The sequence below is a fragment of the Pseudopipra pipra genome, chromosome 1 (assembly GCF_036250125.1).
Source record: "Pseudopipra pipra isolate bDixPip1 chromosome 1, bDixPip1.hap1, whole genome shotgun sequence".
Lineage (NCBI taxonomy): Eukaryota > Metazoa > Chordata > Aves > Passeriformes > Pipridae > Pseudopipra > Pseudopipra pipra.
Window position 1 is genome coordinate 84639536 of NC_087549.1, and position 18060 is coordinate 84657595.

At 38.5% G+C, this 18060-nt stretch overlaps 1 protein-coding gene across 1 annotated transcript in view; it reads left to right on the forward strand.

The window, feature by feature from the left end:
- Positions 1 to 18060, forward strand: part of MYLK4 (myosin light chain kinase family member 4) — an 80169-nt gene that overhangs the window by 13431 nt on the left and 48678 nt on the right. Inside the window, exon 2 of the mRNA XM_064662939.1 lies at positions 1200 to 1458. Coding sequence (XP_064519009.1) covers positions 1200 to 1458 — 259 coding nt within the window. The remainder of the gene's footprint in view (positions 1 to 1199; positions 1459 to 18060) is intronic.

The following is an 18060-nucleotide window of genomic DNA, read 5'->3' on the forward strand; positions in this document are numbered from 1 at the left end:
ACATTTCCTCTTGGAAGGTGTTCAGGTAAAAGTAACTGATTTAATTGGGTCTCTGGTTGTACACTGAAAGCTGTTTCTCTGTGCTTCTAATGACTGTAAGGTTGTATATATATATATACTTAATTACACCATATAGTTTATGGTATTAATGCAACTTAAATTGAAAACTATGAGCTGTGTAATGAGATTTAACAGATTCGGCTTTCTAGAGGTAAGGCACTGGGACTGTGCTTTTGTACCTGGATTTCCAGTACAGGGAAGGAAGATGTAATAATAAAAATGAAAATGTTTTTGTCTTCTCTTTCATGGGTCTACACGGAGATGCTAAGAGGAATTTTAGAGTAGTTTCTCTTGCTCTTTTAAAATAATTCTTTGTGCAAAAGAACATATATTCAAAGTGTAGAACATATATTCTACATATATTCAAATATATGTAGAACATATATTCAAACTGTAGAACATATACTCAAAATAGTGATTACTTGAGGGGGGAACCCACCACCTTGCTGTGGAATAAAATCCCTTCTAAAGAAAATCAAAACTGACAGCTTGACTTGGAATAACCTTCCAGCCAATCTTACCATTAAACAAGCCTCAATGATCCTACATCATGTAAGTACCAGGTGCATCACGAGAGCCTACAGTGGGAGGGAACCCAACTGAGGACTGTGCTTTTCTACAGCCTTCAACAGAGGGCCTAAAATCTCCACCATTTTGGCAATTACCTATTTCTGTAGTACAGAAGAGTGAGAAGAGAGGGAAGGCTGTGTTCATGCCTAAACTACTTCGTTTAGTATCTAAAATCCTTATGGACCTAATAACAGGGTCTTTGCATGTTAACTTGCAGGAACTGCAACAGAAAAGAGAACATGTTGAGAAACAGGGAACCACTGAAGTAGCTAAACAGTGGAGAGTGGTCCATAAGCAAGGTCTACAAGCAACAGCAATACGTATTGATTTGATAGAGCTACATAGTTTCTGTGAACAAATTAAATTACATCGGTCTTGTAGCCTGCTTGAATTATCTGATGTTGAATGTAGAATTCTATCTGTGATCAGCTAGTGCTGTAAACTCTGTGTATTGGTTCAGCAAGTATAAGGAGAGAGAGTTGAAATATGAAGTGTTGCAACACAGTAGTTTTCTAAGCTAAAATGCATAAATAACACTAATGCCTCTTATTTGTCTTTCTTTTGTACAGCCAAGAAGGAGGAGAAATCAGAAGTTACGAGTGTTCATTGGTTTATGAATCTAAGATGGAGAGGAGAACAGACAGTAAATTAACTGGACATAGTATGAAGCTACTTAAGATTAGCAGGCTGGAAGAGATAAATACACAATACAACAGAAACAGACTAGAAAAAACAGCCTTTTTTCAGAGTATGGAAAAAATGGAGATGACTAGAAGCTTTAAGGAAGAAAAATTCAGTGAACCACATCCTAGAACAGAAGATGAAAAGGTAACTAACTAACTGCATAATTAATTTCCTCTTCCTAAAGCACTGCCTTTTTCTTTTTTCCAGCTAGTTAAGGAGTTTACTATGTGTATTTCCCAGTAGAATTGAATCTTTCATTATCGTCTGTGAAAATGTACTTTAACTGTGAAAAACTGGTCAGCATCTTTTAATCTTTTGCATTCATAGAAGCAAGCACATCTATTGTTATTCAGGGGTTTATTTACGGCTGGACTTAATATTCAGAAATTGTAAAAAAAGTTGTGTGGTTCTGCCACTCTTCAAAATCAGAACTTAAACATGGATTTTGTTGAATTCATGTTTTGAAAGCATTTGTCCTATCTAACAGCACTGGAGTTAGTGGGGACTGAATGAATCCCATGGAAAGAACAGATTTCCCAGAGGAACTAAGGTAACTTTGTCCTTCACTCCCCATTAACTGGTGAACAGAGCATGGTTAATGCAGTGCACCATATGTGCAGGGATGAGTGTTGTCCAGTATAGCTCTGTGCTGCACCTGTGTCCGGTAAGAACAGTGCTGGGCATTGTGGTATGGGGTCTCTGGTAGGAAAATGACTCTATGATTGGCCAAAATGTGTTTAGAAGTAGTAACACGTTTTCTTGTATTATGCTTTTTTCTATGCAAGAGCCTAGGGGAAACAGTATTTTTACCGACGCATCATTTAGACAAGAACTGAGAAAATCTGCTTGCAGTAGGACAATGAGTGATTAGTTTTACACACCAGTTTGTGAAAAGACTTGAAAAATTTGTGCTGTGGCTGTTTGTATGCTGATTGTGCTGATATGATAAAGCAGTTTTTCAAGTATTCTGAATATTTTTGTGTTCAGATGATAGGTAAATTCCATATGTTTTCATTTGTATTATCAATTTGGGAAGCTGAATTTTTGATAATTCTTAATCTGTTGTGTCACTTTTGTTCAAAATTATTCCAGTCTTTACTTTATAGACATAGAAAATGATCTGTATATTAAAACAAACAAAATATGTCTCGTATAAGTAGGATGTGTTTATTTTAGAGAGTTTCATTTAGTGTTACAGTGAAAATGAGTACTAAAGAAAAAAAAATAGAATTGGGTGGTCAGGGTTTGGAGAATGTCAATGATTCTTCTAAAAGAGAGTTTTCTTCCCTTGTGAAAATAACAAGTTGCACAAGTGAGACAGCAAAACCTGCTGTTTCTGCTATGTAGCTCTTCCCTTAAGTTTGTTATCCTTAGGGTAAGGAAAAAGACTGAGAGCTGCTTTGCCTGTGTTAATGTATCTTAGCTTGATGATGAATTGCAAATAGTAACTGAAGTGGTGGGATTTTTCACCTCTTTGTGCTGCAGTCTCTTAACTCATTGCCTTGATGTTTGCTTCTTCAGTCTGATGGTTGGAACTGGCTCTTTCTTAAGAGTGTTGTGAGAAAAAACAGGGAGAGTTTGGAGGTGCACTAGAGAAGAAAGGAATACATTTAGAAGATGAACAGCTGGTGGCTAGTTGCAAGCCGGAGAAATAGCTCTGTATTCCCATTTTAGCTCATCGGTCTCCTGGGAACAAGACTTCAAAGGTGAAAGGCAATCTAACTGAACTCTGGTAATATACCTCACCAGAGTGAGGTTTGCAAATACATAAACATTAGTTATATTTCTCCTAAGCTTTTAAAATTTCACTTTCACACAGGTTGTTTTTTAAGGAATTTCTCAATGGGATAAAATATTAGGCCTTAACTGTGGTGTTGCTATCAATGAAAGGAAAACCAAAACCTTCCTTTGAAAGGTCTTACCTTGGTCTGCTGGTCTGATGAGCAGTTTTATCTTACTGACCAGGAGAGGAAGGAAAGAAGAATGTGCTGGCAGGAAATATCAGCTGTATGCATTTAAATGTGTATGTTTGAGGGCATATGTATGTAACTTCTATGGAAGAAGTTGAAAGCAATGACAGAACATCTATTCATTTAAATAGGAGTGGATGGGAACCCTAGAAACACAGAAGGAAGTGTCCTTCCAAGTTGGAAGGAATCCACAAGGATCATTGAGTCCAACTCTTTGCCCTGCACAGGACCATCCCCAAGAGTCACACCATGTGCCTGAGAACATTGTCCAAATGCTTCTTGAACTCTGTCAGCTTGACCACTTCCCTGGGGAGCCTGTTCCAGTGCTCAATCACCCTCTGGGTAAAGAACCTTTTTCTAATACCTAACCTAAACCTCCAAGAGACCATCTAGAGGAGAGTGGTCAAAGTGTGTACTTGCTGGAAGAAATAATTCTGGCTGAAACTAAATGATTATAATTAAAGAAGAAAATGATCCACTTCCTTAAAACAACTATTTTTCTAGATACAACTAAAAAAAATAAAACAAACACAATTTTCATATTTTGGTACAGCATGTTTTTGTAAAAAAACCCCCAAAACTAATATAGTAATAATAATGATAATAATAATAACGATAATAATAATAACTTTCAGAGCTATTAAAAGACTGCTGGGGAAAGTAGACCCAGGAATTGTTGACCATCAACTATGAACAATTGGTGTTGTCGAGAAGCTGTGCCGCTGCTTCCCTCTAGATGGCACCCTTTGCACAGCAGCTCTTTACCGACCATTTCCCTTTTGGACGGAACGACAACTCATGACAAACCTGCTCCTGACCGTGTTTTGTTTAGAGTGCCCTCTTGTCCCCCATTTGTACTGTTGGCAGCACACGTCTTTGTGGCTTGCTATGTTCTGTCTTCAGGAATGAAGTTTTGCTTCAGGTTATATGTTAACAAGTGAGAGACATTTTGTTTTATAGGAACATTTTCGTGTGTGAGAACCAGATTGAAGAAAGAATAAAAATCCAGACCTATCCTTGACCCATTGCACTGAATAGACACATCAAGGTGTCTGAAGTTAGTGGTCCAAGGGAGGGGGTGGCACAGGGTAGGAAGAAGCAGATGTGAGAAGGTGAAACAATCCCTTCTGACAACAGCACCATCTTATGCAAATGTAAATTGATTGTGAAGCAACCACACATTTACCCAGCTGCATTACCCGATGAGCTCCAAGCTGACCACCTAGACTGCTTTTGATGGCCCAACCAGAGCTGCACATCTGATGAATTGGTCATCAAATGTGCTATCTCTTCCTCTGGCTCTTACCTGGTTAATATTTGGGTTGCAAATGCAATTAGAATTGTTTAATTTATAACTGCTATCTGCAAAAAGTGGTCATGAAATTAGTATCCAATGTGGGTGAATTAACTGGGTAAATAGGAGCCTAGGAGCTTCTACAGTTCTGAACGTCACTAATGGAAAAGAATCAAGTTGCACGCACGCGAATCATGGAGCCGAGATTTAAACGCAAGTCACTGACCCTGAAGAGGATAATTTTAGAGCATTTTTTATGCAAACATATCCTTTTGATAATATTCTGAAAACATTTTAAAGACTAATTTCTAGATATTTAGTTCAGCTAGAACTATTTGATGCATTCAATATTTGATGGTAAGTTAAGCTAGGCCTGGGGATGGCTAATTGTCCTCTAATTCCTTGTCTCCAGGCAGAATGTTATTAGCCTTGTCTAGTTTGAGTGTTCTTTCACCCCCTTCACCACCACCACCATTTCTGTGGCAGTTACTTTCTCTGCAGCTTCTGTGTTGGAAACGATTGTGCTGTGGTAATGTTACTTTTCCAAGTTCCTTTTTTCAGGGGAGGCCAGAGTCATGGCAAAAAATTATTGCATAATTAAGCCAAAATAACTTTCCTCTGCCCCCAACACTGTTCAAGATATTGATCTAAGTATATTGACAGAAACTTATTTCTTGTTTTACAATTTTAATCAAAAATGACTCTTTAAAAAAATCCTGCAAGGGACTCAGTACATTTGTAGTACAACTTCTTAACTAATGAAGAAGAGATCAAAACCCTCAAGGCTTTCTTCAGCCTTGAAATTGAAGAACCATGGCTGAAGCTTGCCTTGGTATGGTCAGAAAAGTGGAAGTGGACTTCAGCCAAGTTTGGGCCCATTTTGTTTTACCAATTGCCTTTTTAACTTGCTTGGAATGCTGTTATCAGATATCACTCTGTCAACCTCAGTCTGCTGCAGCTTTACAGAGTGTACTTTTTGTGGTGCACTCTTCACCTCCCAACTTCACGGCACTCTGTTGTCATGCGGCAATGTGTGTGATTCCACGATTCCAGGCAGCTTTGTTTTAGCTAATGCTCCCCATTCCCATGCTTGTGAAAATATTTGTCTGTCTTTCTCAGAAAGAAAGAGAAGAATATCAATGTTTCCCAGCTGAAAAAAACCTCCCCACAACTAAACTGACCCTCCTCGACATAATGACTACATAATAACTCAAAAGGTGGCTTGAGAGTGCTTTGAAGTCACAGAAGTCAGGAGTTGACTAAGGAAAGGAAAACAGTCAATTTTTTAATTTCTTTATTTTCTTTACTTTTCTTTAATTTCTTTACTTTTTTTTCCAAATTATGTAATTTTTGTAGCTTGATTTGTGAATTTTTTAGCACTCGAGATTTCTGGTACTCATATTGTTTGCTTATTCACCTCTAATCAGGTAAGTACCCAAGCAGAGGAGAAATGACTGCTTAATCTTCCACAATGACTCTTAGTGCCCTATAATTATGGGCAGCTGTTGCATGGAAGATGTATAATCCTTACATATAAGGACTCCTTATATAATGGTCCTTTAGAATTCATACATATATCCTTATATCCTTATGTATTACAGAATAAACCACAACGTGCTTTGTTCCTCAGATTTTTATTTTTCCATCTCTAGAAGAAAAACAGCTTCCCAGGACTTACAATGGAGCTGATAGAAGGATTTTTTACTAAAGTTGCTTACCACTTCCAGTTTTAAGACCTGTTTTCAGTTTAAAAATTTCCCAGGTTTTGTCTGTTTAATTGAAAATTTTCCATGCAGAATTGGTGTCACATTGAATTGCTTCGGAAAATTCAACAGAAGCAGTCTTATGTGTTTCTGGAAATTTTAGGGGAAAGAAGATACCTTGATGATATTGAAAGTTTCACATCCATGTGGTTGAAATAATTGAGTACCTCCATCCTTTTGATGAAGGACTTGAAGGTTGACAGGTGAGCAGATGCTGGATATGAGATGAGGAGACAGCTAGGACCCCGTTTCTGCATGGTGTTGGCTTGGACATGGGAACCACATAGATAGACTGCAAGCACAGGAACAGAAGGGACTGCACACAGTAAAGCTATGGCATTTCAAACTGACCTTTCTGTGCATGTGCACCATGACACATTTTAAGTTGTTGCCTTGAATTTTTTTTTCCATTTCTTGCCTATTAAAAGGGAAAAAAAAAAAAAGATGACCAATGGCCTGAAATGCTAACTGCAAACGGAATGCACTAACAGTTTGCTTTCGTTTGAGAAGTTCTGGAATGTCAGAGTAATTGCCTTTCAAGTCCATGCAACACGCATCTCGTGTAGATCCCTGCACCTGTTTCATGCTTGTCAGTAGTCCATCACTTCTTTTCCTTATAGGTTCAGGGAATGCGTAGAAGTGTGAGATGGGATCTTGCTGTGTGTCTGAGCCTTGTCTAGCTAGGTGGTACTTACAGAGCTGGGGAGGGTTTTGAGGGTGTCTGCCAAATTACATCTGCTAGAGTGGGAGAACCAAGTTAATCAGATGATTAAAATTAAAGGGATGGATCTAATCCTGCAAAGAAATGCTGCCTGGATTGTAGATAATTTCTGCCTTTTGGCTTCATATCTCTGGCACACCTTGTGGACTGTGTTAAGCTGTGGAAGAAAGAAAGGGATCCCTGCATCTGGAAATGCACAGGTAGTAGATATACTTTTAATAAGTTAGATATATTTCACTGCTTGGTATCAATATTGTTTAACTGGATGAATGCTGCTTGTGTTCCAATGTAGCCATGTATCTCTTTTTTCATGGAGCGGCATGTGTCTCTCTCTTTTACAAGAGTCTACCTGGCAGTCAATCCTAGGCAGATGATGTACTTTTCAGAAAGGTGCATCTTTCCCCTTGCTGTTGGAGGGCTTTGTCTTGCTATTAAAACTTGATGCATCCTCTAGTGACCTCTACTGGGTACAGTAAAAGGGACTGCCTCAAGGTTACCCTTTTTGGCCGTGGTGGGAGCAAGATTGCCAGCCCTTCTTGCCGTGGGTCTCAGAGCTCCCTAGTAAGGCGCACGACCCTCATTTTCCTGTCGTTGTCAAGTGACCGTAGCATTATATCCCCTAAGAAGTAACATCACTAGTTATTATATCACTAGATGTTCCAAAGATAGTATCCACATTTGCTGTGATTTCCCAGAGAGTAATGCAGTAATGACCCATCATGATGTAGCTCAAGACCTGTCAGAAGAATTCTTAACAGGAGACATTACTTAAACAAAAGAAATATATGAGTTTAGAAAGGCAAAAACACTTGTTCTAAAGTAGCTCCAAGGATGTAGATTGCCAGAATGTTTAGGATTTTAGTTAGTTTGTCACAAGTGACATTTTTCTTTCTTTCTGTGAAGAAACCCACCTGTCAAAATCTCTGTTTTCATGTCAAAGGTTTGAGATCTGAAAAGTCTGCAACCTCACACTTATATTCTTCTAGTACTATTAGCCAAAAGAGCCACGACCTAGTGTGTGAATATATAACAGAATTTAACAGAATTTTTCACACATAATGTGAGGAGCACATAAGTCAGTGATAAGTAGAATGACTGAAATATTGCTACACATATCAGCAGTCAAGATTAATAAGATTCACAAAGAAATCACCCAGTAAATAGAAAAAAAATCAAGTCTGTGATTGGTATTTTGCATTTTGTCTCTGATGCAGTCTGAAACCTCCTGCACTCACACATGAGCTTGAAAAAAGATCCACTCTTTCGCTTATGCCTAGTTCATTAAGATTTTGCGTTTTGTTTTGAGTGAATTGTAATTCGAAATGAAAAAAAAGTTCATTTCATTCCACTGTCCTATTTGTATTGCACTTCTACTGTTTTGCTACTGTCAATTTATTTTCCAGTTTTTAAGACCTAAGGCCAATGTAATAAATGATATTTGTTAGCAAGAGAACTATATACATTGCATTGTGAAGAAAGCAGATTTTAAAATGCTCTGTATTAAGACCACCAGAGATTGTTTTCTAGGCCTTATCAGCACTAAAATATTTTTCCTGAATTTTGCATAAGTCAGTGTCTGTCAGAGCTCTTTGCTAGTTTTGTTGCATGTCATAAACCCACTTTTGAAATTCAGAGTGGTAATATCTGTCAGACTTTTTTTTTTTAATTGGTCTGCCTATGTTACATTTGTTCTTTTGAGTTAAAAGGTCTTTCATAAAGTGCAAGTTTCCTAGGCTGTCTCATAAGTCCTCATACATAGAAAGGTGGCATGACTCACAAGTATTCCAAGGGCAGGGCAAGTGTCCTTGCCAGGGACTGGCAGCAGGGCTGTGCTCATGCAGGGACTCCTGGGTAATCTGAATCCTTAGCTTTGGGAGGAAATGAGCCAACAGCAGCCTGCAACCAAGATTGTTGTGTCATCTCAGGACCCCACGGCATGTCCATTCCAGACTCATCCTTCCCCTTCCCTTTCTAGACAAACGTTGTTGTCAACTGCAAGTAAACAGTTCCTAGAGCTGCCTTGTTCCTCTGCATGCAGATATGTGTCCTGTGGCTCTCAGACCTGTGAAGATTTGGACTGCTATGATGAGAAAGGCTAGGCTTGTGTTCTCTGCCAGAGATCATATTTGAGAGTGGTACTTCCTTGAACTCCCACAGTGAGGAAAAAAGGGGCTGAGATCGAAAGAACTCTGTGAGGTCTTGCTCATTTTTCTGTGGTTCAGATGAAAATGAGAGTCTGGCTTCTTAAGGGAGCGTGAGGGAATAGTGCTACCCTTTGGTCATGATGCTCCTTCCTCAAAGGACTGTTAATTGAGAAAGAAGCATTAGAGCTATAACAAGTAGCTAGCAGTAAATCCATTTTGTTTCTGTATGTGATACTGAAGCAGAATACTACTGCCAGTGGAGGTAGCTGTACCTTTGGTAAGTGTGTATTTGTTTAGTGGGTTGTGAAGGGTCTTTGGTAATAATTACGTGTGTTATTATGAGCAAGCAGAGACCCTAACTGGGATTGTGTGAGGCATAGTACAGGTTGGATCCACTCCACAGAATTCATTGTCTGAACATCTGGGTGAGGAAGAAGTGAAATGGGAAAATGGTACAGAGGTGGCTGAGGATTATGCTCAGGTATGCTCTCAGTCAGTGACATCTGCGCAGAGACATCTGCAATATGGAAATGAAATTGCTGACTCTCTGTCTAGTCCCCTCTTTACATAGCTGTATGCTGAGGTCTGAGGGGAGGCATGCCTCTGAACCCTCAGCCTGCTGGATCCCAGCCATTTCATGAATGCTGATTACTTTGTAAAGGTCCTGCACACCATTTGATTCAGGATCAAAAATTTCAAGCGTTTGTAGTATCTTCTAGTTGTCTTCTTTATTTTTCTGGTGTTCCTTTACATGCAATTCACTCCTTCTTCACACAATTAATTCTCCTTGTTTTTTATTTAGTTCCTATGAATACCATGGGGAGAGGTTTATCATAACCTTTGGAATATGTGACTGCTAAAACATATGAAAATCAAATGAGTTTCAGTACAGCAAAGGCATATGTATTTATTTCTGTGTAAAAGATGTTGCATCTTGTCTGTCTTCTCTTGAAAGCTCCTTTTTGACCTTAGGTGCACGGCTTCGCAAAGAATTCTTTTGGCCCTGATCATTCAAAAGTGTCTTGTTACAGATTACCTATCCAACCAATTTGTAATATACACGGAGGTCCAGGGAGAGACACTCAGACAGTCCCTGTGACCTTTCTTTTCTGGCGCCCTTGTGCAATGTCTAGTGAACACATTTAGCAGAAGTCACGGTGCAGTAAAAGTGACTTTCCAGTGCTGAGTGTGGCATGAGGATTCAAACAAGGGCCCTTGCATGGGAGTGGTCACATTTCTAACACCTTGAATGGAAACTTAACATGTAATGAGCATTTTGAGGAGTTGAGAATCTTCATTTTTCCCCTTATATGGACAATGCAATGTAATTCCTGGAGTTTGGTCCTTATGTGTTTGCTGAAAATGGTTTATTTTTCCGTCGAGTTAAACAAATTGCTTAATTGCTTGTATTGAAAACATAAGTTAGGCATGCATTGTATCACATGTAAGGAAGAATTTTTTTTAAGTGCTAGGTAGTCAAGTGCTTTTAAGTGCTTATTTGACATTTACAAAAGAAATTCCTGGGAGAAATTAAAATGGGGCTCTATAATATGACTTTATGCTAAAGAAAGTACACAGGATGTTGTTATAATGTACATAAATTAATTTGTTATTGATATTAAAAACGGAAGAAAGTATTTTTCAATAGTTCCCTATTTTCAAGGCTAACCAAGCAGGCATACTGGTACACAAGATCTCCCTAACACCATGCCTGGACTAAATGGTGACAGAGCAGATATGTGGACAGACAGGTTTAATTTCAGTTAGGACCCAATCTGGTTATGAGTCTGTCTAATTTATCTCATATCTTGAATAGTGACTGTAGTTGGTGACTATAGAGAAAATCACAGCCTTTTAACTTAACTATTGGCAGGGAGGCAACAAGGTGTGGGATGATTTTCTCTTGACCTTTGATGCTGCCATAGACATTAATATAATTGCATTTTAAAGGACATGTTCACTAAAGGAATTGTTGCTTTCATCAAACCAAAGAGGTTTCTGAAACTTGTTTGGTAGTTCTAAATCTGGAGAAGTCGCCTAAAGCCTCTTGGACCTGCATGTTTTAGACCATAACAGAGGCGTCCCACATTCTCCTATTTATACCTACGCTATGTATTTCTTCCAACTCGTATCTTAACAGGGCTTTATTACGGTTTCATAAGAAACCTATTCTATAAGAATAGAAATGTACAGTATGGAAATGTGTCTTGATGGTGAGGACATCTAAAAAGTTGGAGGTCTAAACCTAACTCCATATAGCATCACTAAAATGGAAGAATGAGCAAAATTTAGAAGTCTAGGACAAATGAATCAGACAAACTTACTAAAACTATTAATTTGTGTTTTTGTTTTAGTCACTTCTAATCCTTTAAGCTGTCCTTCTTTCCAGCACTTACATCTAAGATCTGTACCTTTAATCTTCCTTGTGTGTGTGTGCTTCATTTTTAGTTATAGAATAATTCACTGTCTGTTAAAATAGAGACACAGGCAAAGGCAGGAATTTATCCAAAAACTTAAATTTGGCCCGTTTTTGAAAGAATTTTTTCTTCCTTATGCTGATTACACATGCAACTACTGCCTCTCCTGTCATGGTTAGTTACTGGCCTTCTTAAACACAGTATTTACAGCACTTTTCTTGCTATAAGGATAACACCTTGTACACTTAATGCTGCATAAAAATTGCACTAAAAATGATTTGTCAGGCAGCTACTCCAGAGAATAGGCATGCAAATCTTTGGATAGGAATTCTGCCAGCAGTTGCCAATGGAGTGATTCAAAATGTTTGTGAGGGCTAGCATGGGACTTGAAAGAAACCTTGTGGGATGCCTCTGCATTAATCCTGGCTCACACTATGCCTTACGAGGTCACCCTGCTTCATTAGCAGTAGTTTCATGCATGGTTAGATATTTCAGGAGGCCAGCTCAGGATGAGAATTTGCTCCTTATATCCTCAGACAATATGAAGTTTAAATGCATCAGAGATTATTTATGTACACTCTGACAGTTGTCACATCAGAGACATTACTGTCTAAGTAGATAGACCATTCGGAAACTGAGTGGAGAAGCAGGAGCTTACAGGGATGGAAATAAGTATCCAAGATCACCCAGCAGATCTGTGAGAGAAGCAAGGCTGTAAGTCAGACTTTCTGACTTCCAGGTCAGGGCCTGAGTTATGCTGCTACTGCAGCAGGACTCCCTTGCAATGAAAGAAATGTCTTCCTTATCGCACCTGTTTCTTTTATCTGGGATTGTATTCTCTGACACATGTTGTATGAAAGCCTTCACGTTATTAACTAGCATTTGCCAAGTATGTGGGAGATATTTCCCCCCCCCCCCCCACAAATTCTTCAGTCTTCTCCATTTCACTGTGGTAGAGAATATTGGCTTCTTAGCTATCTCTAGGTTCCAAAATCAGTGGAATGCATAATTGAAAGAATATGGGTTGGCAATAATGATTTAAGCTCTATTTCCAGATCTACCGATTCTCCTATAGTTCCCAGGATCTCCTCCATCTGGAATCGTACTCTTAATGTATGCAGTGTCTGGAACTATGAATGGTTTTCCAAAATGTTCAGCAGACACCAGAGTAAAAACTAGACTCTTAAATATCCCCCCTCCCATTATCTTTCAATGACATTTGACTTTAGAAACTGCATTTTGTGATTTACTTTGGAAATCTTAATAATTTATAAAGACCTATCAATACAAGGAAAGTCAAGAAGAGAGATGCTTCTCTGTAGTGAGTTTTATCAACATGAATTTGGAATGAGAATTAATTTGTCAAATGAAACACCGATGTTTATGCCAAATAAACATTTTCTAGAAAAAAACACCAACAAAACATTGCTTTTGAGCACCTGTTTATCCATTGTTCAATATCTGTCCTGGGTTTTTTTCTCAGCTTATGAAGGTATGCTTTCTTTGGTCTTTGTGATACTCCACTGTAGCTCAAAAGATTCATTCAGTATTAGAAAGAAGTAGATGAAACTAAAGCCTAGCTTTCTGAACTGTGTAAGACATTTAAAGTACTGCTCTCTGTTAGTCAATTATAATTGCAGGCAAGCAAGTACTGTTTGTTCCAGTGGAAAGATGGGATTTCTTACCTTCCAGTAAGCTAAAATGACATGCTAAAGGATATGGCTAGAGATGCTTCACGATGTGGGTGGTCTCAGATTACACATTAATTACAGTGAGTCTATTCACATGCTTGAAATTAAACATGTGCTGAAATGCTTTGTTAAATCAGGACTGTTGGGTATTATGTATTTGTTTACATTGAGGTTGTCTGAGCATACATCCAGTAAAAAGACAATTACTCTTTCAAGGCACTCATATTCTATGTGTAAATAAAAATGAAAGGAGAATGACACAACAGATCAATGATATTACTGTTCAGCGAACTTGTCTTTTTAGCTAGCTTTGCTTAACCAGTATAATGCTTTAATCACATCTGAAGGTTTTTTTCAAGCTTCATTCTGCAAGGTTTGGTCTTAGGATTTTGCTGTACCATGGACTGTGGGATGAGCCTTCTGCTGCTGATTCCTTGAAATAGGTTAAAGTGCATAAGAATAAAGGGAAAACTAAAAGATAAATAGGAGGAGTGAAGAAAAGCTGGTCCCTTCTTAATTTATTTTCAGTTTTTCAGACACCCAGATTAGTTGTCTTTTACAGAAGTTCTCCGTTTAGATCAAACTAGGCCAAACTCCTTTGGAGTTATTCTGGTTGTTAGCAGCCAAGAATTGATCTGTTGTGTTTCACTGAGCAGAAAATACAGAAACCTGCATTGGGATGATTCCCCTTCTGTATCAAAATGCTGCCCAGCTGCCACTGATTTGTTGTCAGAATTGTGGTCAAATGGGAGTTTCAGATGTGTCCTTGAAATGTAAATTCTTTGGTTTATGAAGCTACATATTTATTTTTTTTAATACATCTGGAATTAGCTGATCTCATTTATCTTTATTCTTTTCCAGTGCTTTCAAATTTATTTCCCCTGAAAGTGGCCCAACATCTCTGTTTTGTGAGCATCGTCTGTTCCTTCCGATATTCGTATCAGTGGGACTCCTACAGTATGGGAGACAGGAACTTAGACATCTCTTCACTGTCTGAGCATCAGTTTAAAATCTATAATGTATATAGTATGTATGCACTGCTGTCTGATTGAATGGGGTGAGCTAGAAATTGTTTGATTGTTCCCAATAATGATTATCTGAATGCAATGAAAAGGAAGAAGAAAATTGCATTCAGATGAGCAGTGATCTATGGTTTACATAGGATTCAAATCTTCAAACCTAGTAGGCTTAAGTTTTTATTAGGAACTGTTGTCAAACTTTTGTCTTTTTTTCTAGAGATCCTGATGCTGATAATCCTACCTTTGTTTTCTAAAAAACCCCGTGTGAATTTCATGATCTGCAATAGTAGGTCTCCCATTGTGTCCCCATCACCTTACCTGTTGTTAGCTTGCTGGTGTCCAGGAGAGTCTACAAGAGCAGGAAGAGAGGCAGGCAAATGCAGTCTCGTGTATTCACAGGCACATGTTTAAACTCTCAGTAGTCTGCCAGTTGCTCTGCTTGGAATTAGTTGAAACAAGACTGTCTCCAGCAAAGAGAAGCCCTCCCCAATTAGCTAGAGGTGTTTTTCAAACAAGTGATATTTCAGTTCTGTCTCACCTCAGATCCTGGATCCTAGATAACATGTGTTCAATGTTTTTATTTTCTTTTGAGAGACTGATAAAGAGCAACCACAGTTTACAGTGACCTCCAGTGGTGAAAAACCTCTTTTGGAAGAAGGATGGAGCTAATACCCCAATTTTGTCTGAAAGTCGTTCCTCAGAGGGTTTAGATGATGCAGGCTTCAGTCCTATAAAGCATATTACATTCAGATTGATTTATAATGGGTTTTTTTTGCTGAGTTTCTGTTGTTGTTTTTTTAGAAAAATAAATCTTAGATTTTTTGATTTTTCTTCTTTTTGCTCTTTCTCCTCTCAGAATCTTCTTGCTTTTTGGATTGACAATAGTTGCACATAGTCATACTAGAGCTGTATTGTGTATGCACTGTATGAGGTTTTGCTTGAGTAGGTGTCTCCTGGTATAATGGCATGAGATCAGTTCTGGTCTTCCTCCCCTCAGAAATCTTTTTATAGTCTCTTCAATGCTCATAATTTCTTTTAAGCTTTTTCCACGTCTGCCTTTCTGGCTTTCCCACATATTTACATAGTTTCTTGTATGTTGTTCATTGAGGAATCTTTCCATTTCACTTCAGCCAGTTTCTTCAGTGTTTTATGTTGAGAGCTGATTCTGCAATGGTTTAGCCATCTGGCTAGCCTAGACCCCACAAATAGAGTATATTTTTTGAATTGGTGGTGCTGGAATATGATTTTAGGGATGGAGGGAAGACATTTCCATGTTCTACAAGGCAGAATATACCTTTATGCTTTAGAGTCCTTCATAGCAATTTTAATGGAAGAATACTTGTCTTTGCCTACACTGACTTCTGTACTATGGACAGCACCAAATAGCCTGCATTCTTTACTTCCATTTCTTAGCATTAATGACCTTTCCCTATAGAAAAGAGAGATCTATCTTCAGGAATGAAAATAGAGCTGGATTCTACAAAGAACCGTCAAGATGTCACTGGTTGTTTGTGGTTTTATAGGAGTGGGGAGGAAATTTTTGGGGGTTAATACGAAACAGGAATCACTTGCCTTTCCCAGATGATTTTCATTTTTTTACACTTCATATACCAAGTGCATGTGCTCTGTGGTAGACATGCAAGGGATCAGAAATCACCAGACTTACGACAGCTGCTGTGAATGTAAATTAACATATGCGTGACTTGAGTGGACATATTCTTAGTTGCTAACAGGGTTATAATGGGAGTTACCTTTTCCTGGGAATATCTGGATAAACAGAAAAAAGCCAAACAGGTATGAAGATAAGATTTCAGAATTTGCAAATGAAGTCTTGTTTGTTGACTTTCTGAATCAGATTTTGCTGATTATAATGGATCCTTAGTTCTCATGGATTTTCTTCAGGATGCTATTGAGAGATTGTTGCAGTGCCTTGTCTTTCTTGAGACAGGTAAAAATTTGGAAAACAAACTAAACAACTAAACAACACAGCAGAGCAGCCTACTGAATTCTACTACAAATTTTTTTTTCTGGCTTTTCTCTAAGTCCTTCCCAAACAGATCAGTTGACTGCTGTTGTGTTTCCTTTAGAAAGGTTTTCTGTACCTTTGCCGCAATCACAGTGACTGAAAGATCCTGTTGTTATTGTAAAAGAAAAGGGAATGTTGCCCTTGACCACATTTCTGCATCCCTTACTCTGGGCTGCAAGGGGGAACTATGCTTGTAAATGGGAATATTCAGATCCTAAGAGAGAGGGAACTTGGGTGCCATGCTGGAAAGGAGCCAGTTAGCTTCCTGGGAATCTCTGTGTAGCCTGATCCTTGTGAACTCTGTAAACGCCTGGAAATTGAATGCATATTTTTAATAGCTGTGGAGTAAACATGGATAAGAATAGCCCATTCATCTGATTTTCCAGGCTGAGAAAACGGCAAGGCTCATTTTTGAGTTGAGGTGAAGAACTGGTGACAGACATAACCACGGATGGTTCTGCAGTGACAGGCGCGTGGTGCTCACCCTGTAAGGTTTTACTGGTAATCTCTGGGCAGTTGAATGCAGACACCAGGTTTCATGCCTCTCTGAGAGACTGTGGACCTCTGAAGAAATGCTGATGGTGTCAGAGCAGCTTGAAAAGTTAGAAGACTGTAGTTGCCACCAGCGCAGCAGGTGTTGTAGCAACAAAGGTTGAGACCTATGACGCAAAATGTAATGGTGCAAGGCTGTAGCTGGCTCTGCTTTCTGGCTTATAAAACATTTCTATCAAGGCTAACTGGGAACTGAAGTACCTGCAGAGAGTGATGAGTTTTGTGGGCTGATAAGACTTTCTAATCGTGGTGTTCAGTGTTATGAATGTTAACCATAAGAAGTCCACGTCTTCCCAATTGTTTCTGCTCCTTAAATGGCTCCAGACATATTCCTTTATCCCTGCTAATAATAGATGGGATTTACAGATGGCTCGTATATCAAGGACTTAATACCAAGCACTATCAAAATGTGTCATAGTTTCAAACCATCATTTTGGATGTTCTCTGTGAACCTACTTGTGCCAGTACTTTCCAGAAGTGCTTCCTGAGGACAATGGTGGTTCCTTTTTTGGTTCAGCAGTGGTAGGCTTGTTGACGATGAGCTGTTTTCTGGGGGATACTTGAGAATCACAAGATAATTTTTAGGAACTAATGCAAACTAGTTAGAATACATAATTATAAACTGCCCATCCTATCCTAAAATCTACAGATTTATGACTTTGTGTATTAGCATAAGAAAAAAAAGTTAAAGCTGCTTGCATCCACCAACCTTATTTCCCAGCTCAAGATGAAGCAGGGCAGAAACAAAATTTATGTCTCCAGATGATCCTTGTCTAGATAAGGAGTGAATGATATCACTGTACAAGGAACTTCTGATGCCTTCCTTAGAGACTTGTATCTATCCCACCCTGGATGAAGGAAAGATAGGATGCAAGCCACTGAAACGCTTTGCAGTTCAAATGCGTTTGCAGGGTTTCATGTTTCAAATGCTAATTACATCTACCCATAGTTTGGGGAGGCAAGGTGGGGAGAGAGCGAAGAGGGAATAGATGAATTTATTTTTAATTTATTTTTCAATTTATTTTTTCTTTCATTCTGCCTGTCTTTCTCCTTTGTACTTTGTCTCAGATTTTTTGTGTTAAGTATTTAAAAAAAGACCTAAATTTTAAAACAATTGTACTCAAATAGTCTGTCCTAAGCTTGAGCAGA